Genomic DNA, 5000 nt, shown 5'->3' on the forward strand with positions numbered 1-5000 from the left:
AAAATACGAAGAAATCGAGGGGGCCGAGTCGAAACGAGTACACAGAATGTAAGCACAATATACATGCAAGCCGCATACAACAAAATAAGGCCAAATGAAAACGCTTAATAGCCAAAGAAAGCGTTAGACGAGACAGAGCGAAAACCTGACAAGATGGCGTGGAGAGCCTTGGCCAAAGGAATGATTCAGCACTTATAGCTGTTAGAGGCGTTTGATTGGCTAAGAGCGGGCCAGACTAAGAGGGGCGTCTTTTCACTGTTAGCCGCGCGAAATTTGGCCAAACAGAGCAAACCATAGGCCTAGTTTGCATCAGTTTGACATGGTACAGTATATGACACCAAAATGATCGATAGGCCACGCTTTCACGGTCTGTAAACCTGCGTTACCTTTTGACACGGTCTTCAGAGCAGATCGCCCTCGGCAGCGAGGTCGAGAGCTTAATTCCAGAAGCTAGGGGCTTGCCCCCCGCTTTCCGCTCCACTGAATAAGTAAAGAAACAATAAAAGTTGTGGTATTTCAAGGTCACTCGCGCTCACACCTCTCATGTCTCTTCACAAAGTTGGACTGGAGTCAAGCTCAACAGGGTCTTCTTTCCCCGCTGATTCCGCCAAGCCCGTTCCCTTGGCTGTGGTTTCGATAGATAGTAGATAGGGACAGTGGGAATCTTGTTAATCCATTCATGCACGTCACTAATTAGATGACGAGGCATTTGGCTACCTTAAGAGAGTCATAGTTACTCCCGCCGTTTACCCACGCTTGATTGAATTTCTTCACTTTGACATTCAGAGCACTGGGCAGAAATCACATTGCGTCAACACCGAGTGATGGCCATCGCAATGCTTTGTTTTAATTAGACAGTCGGATTCCCCTGGTCCGTACCAGTTCTGAGTCGACTGTTGAATGCCAGCCGACGCGACCGACTGAAGCTGACGATCTGAACTTGGCCCACGCACCCCCTGTGAAGGAGGGGAAGGCCTCACCCAGCCCGCGGCCGTCCAAAAACCCGCTTCACACTCCAGTCCGACTGACCCAGTCCTCAGAGCCAATCCTTTTCCCAAAGTTACGGATCCAATTTGCCGACTTCTCTTACCTACACTGTTCTATCGACTAGGTGCTTTTGATTTTCCTCGTACATTCACAACCGTATGATTTTTGATATTGTATAATCTCTTCTAGCTGTATTTTGAACACATACACAGTTGCAAAAAACACGCACATATGCGCACACACACATAGGGATTCACACGCGCATACACACACACACACACACACATGCATGTCACACACATACACATCTCAACACACTAGGATTCACAAGAATATATGTGGGTTTGGTTGTTTTTTTCTGTTTGTTTTTTTTACAGTTTCCAAGTCTTTTTCACCATTCAAAGTTCTGTACAACAATCAGCATGCAAATGAATTTAAAAATGAACAGTTATTATTGCTGCGATTATTCCTCTTTCTCTCACACACACCACAACATAATCATCAGTGTAATGTCTCTTTCTCTCATACACAGCATAAGATAACCACCAGTCAGATTTCTATCTGTCTCTCACACACACCACCAGATAATCACCAAGGTGATGTTTTTGTCTCTTATACAAACCACAAAATAGTCACCTGTCAGATTTCTATCTGTCTCTCACATACACCACTAGATAATCACCAGGGTGATGTTTCTGTCTCTGTATATCACAAGATAGTCACCAGTCAGATTTCTATCTGTCTCTCACATACACCACCAGATAATCACCAGGGTGATGTTTCTGTCTCTGTATACCACAAGATAGTCACCTGTCAGATTTCTATCTCACATACACCACCATTCATCCAGAACTTCATTGCACAGACACACAGATGAATGATGGATGAACAATTATTAATGACTGGAGAATTACCCATGCCCTCCTCTCACACACAATCATTTATCATCACATGAACTCATTCAATGCATGTAGAAACACACACACACACACACACACACACATTCTAACACACACACACACACACTCACACAGAAACACACACTAACACACACACACACTCACATTCTAACACACACACACTCACACAGAAACACACACACACACACTCACATTCTAACACACACACACACTTACACAGAAACACACACTAACACACACACTCGCACACACACACACACACACACACACACACACATGCACACACACAGAGTCCAACCAAACGTGCACACATACATTCATTGCAGAATCTGGTCACTGTGCACATCCATTCATTGCAGAATCTCGTCACTGTGAACATCCATTCATTGCAGAATCTTGTCACTGTGAACATCCATTCATTGCTGAACCTTGTCACTGTGCACATCCATTCATTGCAGAATCTTGTCACTGCGCACACAGCATTTTGAGGGGAGAGCATTCCAGTCATACTTGTAGGACTCCCTCCTGGTGAACTCTGTCATACAGAGTTCTCTGAACTTGTGAAGGTTTTCATGCAGCTGCTGCATGGCCCTTGCATCTTGTTTGTGCGTGATCAGGTAGTCATTACGGCAACCCCGTGAAACAAACTCTGTGTCAAAGCGTTCGTCATGAATTCGCTCAATCTTCAGAGGAGCCAGCCACGCCCCCAGAGACACGTCCTCGCTGTGGTACTGCTGCAGGTATCTGCTGTTGGTGGACACATAATGCACCAGGTCGCTGGACAACACATAGCCTCCCCCTAGAGCGTACGGCAAGTACCGGTCACACAGGAACCAGTCCTTTTCTGCCCACTTCCCTGACTTCTTGACGTGAGCACGGCCATTAAAGAAACCCCAGTAGAGTCGCTCAGAAGGCTTGAGCTGCAGCTCTTTTAAAATGAGGTTGACACGAACGTAGCTGTCATCGTCCGCTTTAAGCAGGAACTTGTAGTCCACAGTGAAGTCTGCCCACTGCAGCGTGTGCAGCAGCTTGGCAGTCAGGTTGTTGTAGGACTCTGTCAGTGTGGCCAGCAGCAGGAGGTCGTTGTGAAGAAACTGCTCACGGTCCAGGCTGTCCCGCACATCCCCCGACAAGTTGTGAGTCCCCACGACAAACTTCACCAGGGCGCGGTCTGGTGGGGGTGAGTCAGACAGCCAGGTCTGGCGAATGGTGGTCCTCTGGTGCTGGTTGGCCGGACCACTCATCACCATGATCATCAGGAACGTCTTCAGCTCTCGGGACGGAGCCAGGGGGTGGCGAGCCCAGAAGGCTTTGCTGCGAGACATGAGCAGTGAGTCATCGCCATGGAGACCATAGGTGGTGTCATCACAGGGCGTACTGCACAGCGCCAGGAAGAGAACACCGCACATCGTCACCAGCAGTCCCCCCAGAAGCACTGTGCTGGCATGACGGTTCAGGCGCCGCTCCAAGCTGGGGCTGTGGCGTAGAGGTAACATGGTGCGCTGTCTGCCGCACCTGTCAGTGGGGACTGTCGTCTGTACAGAACAAACTGTCTGCCTCAGGTTTGTGTGAGGTAACATGGTGTGCTGCCTCCTGCACCTGTCAGTGGGGACTGTCGTCTGTACAGAATAAACTGTCTGCCTCAGGTTTGTGTGAGGTAACATGGTGTGCTGCCTCCTGCACCGGTCAGTGGGGACTGTCGTCTGTACAGAACAAACTGTCTGCCTCACCTGTCAGTGGGGACTGTCGTCTGTACAGAACAAACTGTTTGCCTCACCTGTCAGTGGGGACTGTCGTCTGTACAGAACAAACTGTCTGCCTCAGGTTTGTGTGAGGTAACATGGTGTGCTCCCTCCTGCACCTGTCAGTGGGTACTGTCGTCTGTACAAACTGTTTGCCTCACCTGTCAGTGGGGACTGTCGTCTGTACAAACTGTTTGCCTCACCTGTCAGTGGGGACTGTCGTCTGTACAAACTGTCTGCCTCACCTGTCAGTGGGGACTGTCGTCTGTACAAACTGTTTGCCTCACCTGTCAGTGCGGACTGTCGTCTGTAGAAACTGTTTGCCTCACCTGTCAGTGGGGACTGTCGTCTGTACAAACTGTTTGCCTCACCTGTCCATGGGGACTGTCGTCTGTACAAACTGTTTGCCTCACCTGTCAGTAGGGACTGTCGTCTGTAGAAACTGTTTGCCTCACCTGTCAGTGGGGACTGTCGTCTGTAGAAACTGTTTGCCTCACCTGTCAGTGGGGACTGTCGTCTGTACAAACTGTTTGCCTCACCTGTCCATGGGGACTGTCGTCTGTACAAACTGTTTGCCTCACCTGTCAGTAGGGACTGTCGTCTGTACAAACTGTTTGCCTCACCTGTCAGTGGGGACTGTCGTCTGTACAAACTGTTTGCCTCACCTGTCAGTGGGGACTGTTGTCTGTAAAGAACAAACTGTTTGCCTCACCTGTCAGTGGGGACTGTCGTCTGTACAAACTGTCTGCCGCACATGTCAGTGGGGACTGTCGTCTGTACAAACTGTCTGCCGCACATGTCAGTGGGGACTGTCGTCTGTACAAACTGTCTGCCTCACCTGTCAGTGCGGACTGTCGTCTGTACAAACTGTCTGCCGCACATGTCAGTGGGGACTGTCGTCTGTACAAACTGTCTGCCTCACCTGTCAGTGCGACTGTCGTCTGTACAAACTGTTTGCCTCACCTGTCAGTGGGGACTGTCGTCTGTACAAACTGTCTGCCGCACATGTCAGTGGGGACTGTCGTCTGTACAAACTGTTTGCCTCACCTGTCAGTGGGGACTGTCGTCTGTAGAAACTGTTTGCCTCACCTGTCAGTGGGGACTGTCGTCTGTACAAACTGTTTGCCTCACCTGTCCATGGGGACTGTCGTCTGTACAAACTGTTTGCCTCACCTGTCAGTAGGGACTGTCGTCTGTAGAAACTGTTTGCCTCACCTGTCAGTGGGGACTGTCGTCTGTACAGAACTGTTTGCCTCACCTGTCAGTGGGGACTGTCGTCTGTACAAACTGTTTGCCTCACCTGTCAGTGTGGACTGTCGTCTGTAGAAACTGTTTGCCTCACCTGTCAGTG

At 49.4% G+C, this 5000-nt stretch overlaps 1 protein-coding gene across 3 annotated transcripts in view; it reads right to left on the reverse strand.

Annotated features, from left to right (window-relative positions):
* Positions 1 to 1322: 1322 nt before the first annotated feature.
* LOC143302131 (beta-1,3-galactosyltransferase 6-like) overlaps positions 1323 to 5000 on the reverse strand; it is a 9349-nt gene continuing 5671 nt past the window's right edge. For all 3 annotated transcript variants that reach the window (XM_076616681.1, XM_076616680.1, XM_076616682.1), the window contains exon 2: positions 1323 to 3442. In XM_076616681.1, coding sequence (XP_076472796.1) covers positions 2357 to 3403 — 1047 coding nt within the window. In that variant the 5' untranslated portion in view covers positions 3404 to 3442 and the 3' untranslated portion in view covers positions 1323 to 2356. The remainder of the gene's footprint in view (positions 3443 to 5000) is intronic.

The sequence above is a fragment of the Babylonia areolata genome, chromosome 28, assembly GCF_041734735.1.
Source record: "Babylonia areolata isolate BAREFJ2019XMU chromosome 28, ASM4173473v1, whole genome shotgun sequence".
Lineage (NCBI taxonomy): Eukaryota > Metazoa > Mollusca > Gastropoda > Neogastropoda > Buccinidae > Babylonia > Babylonia areolata.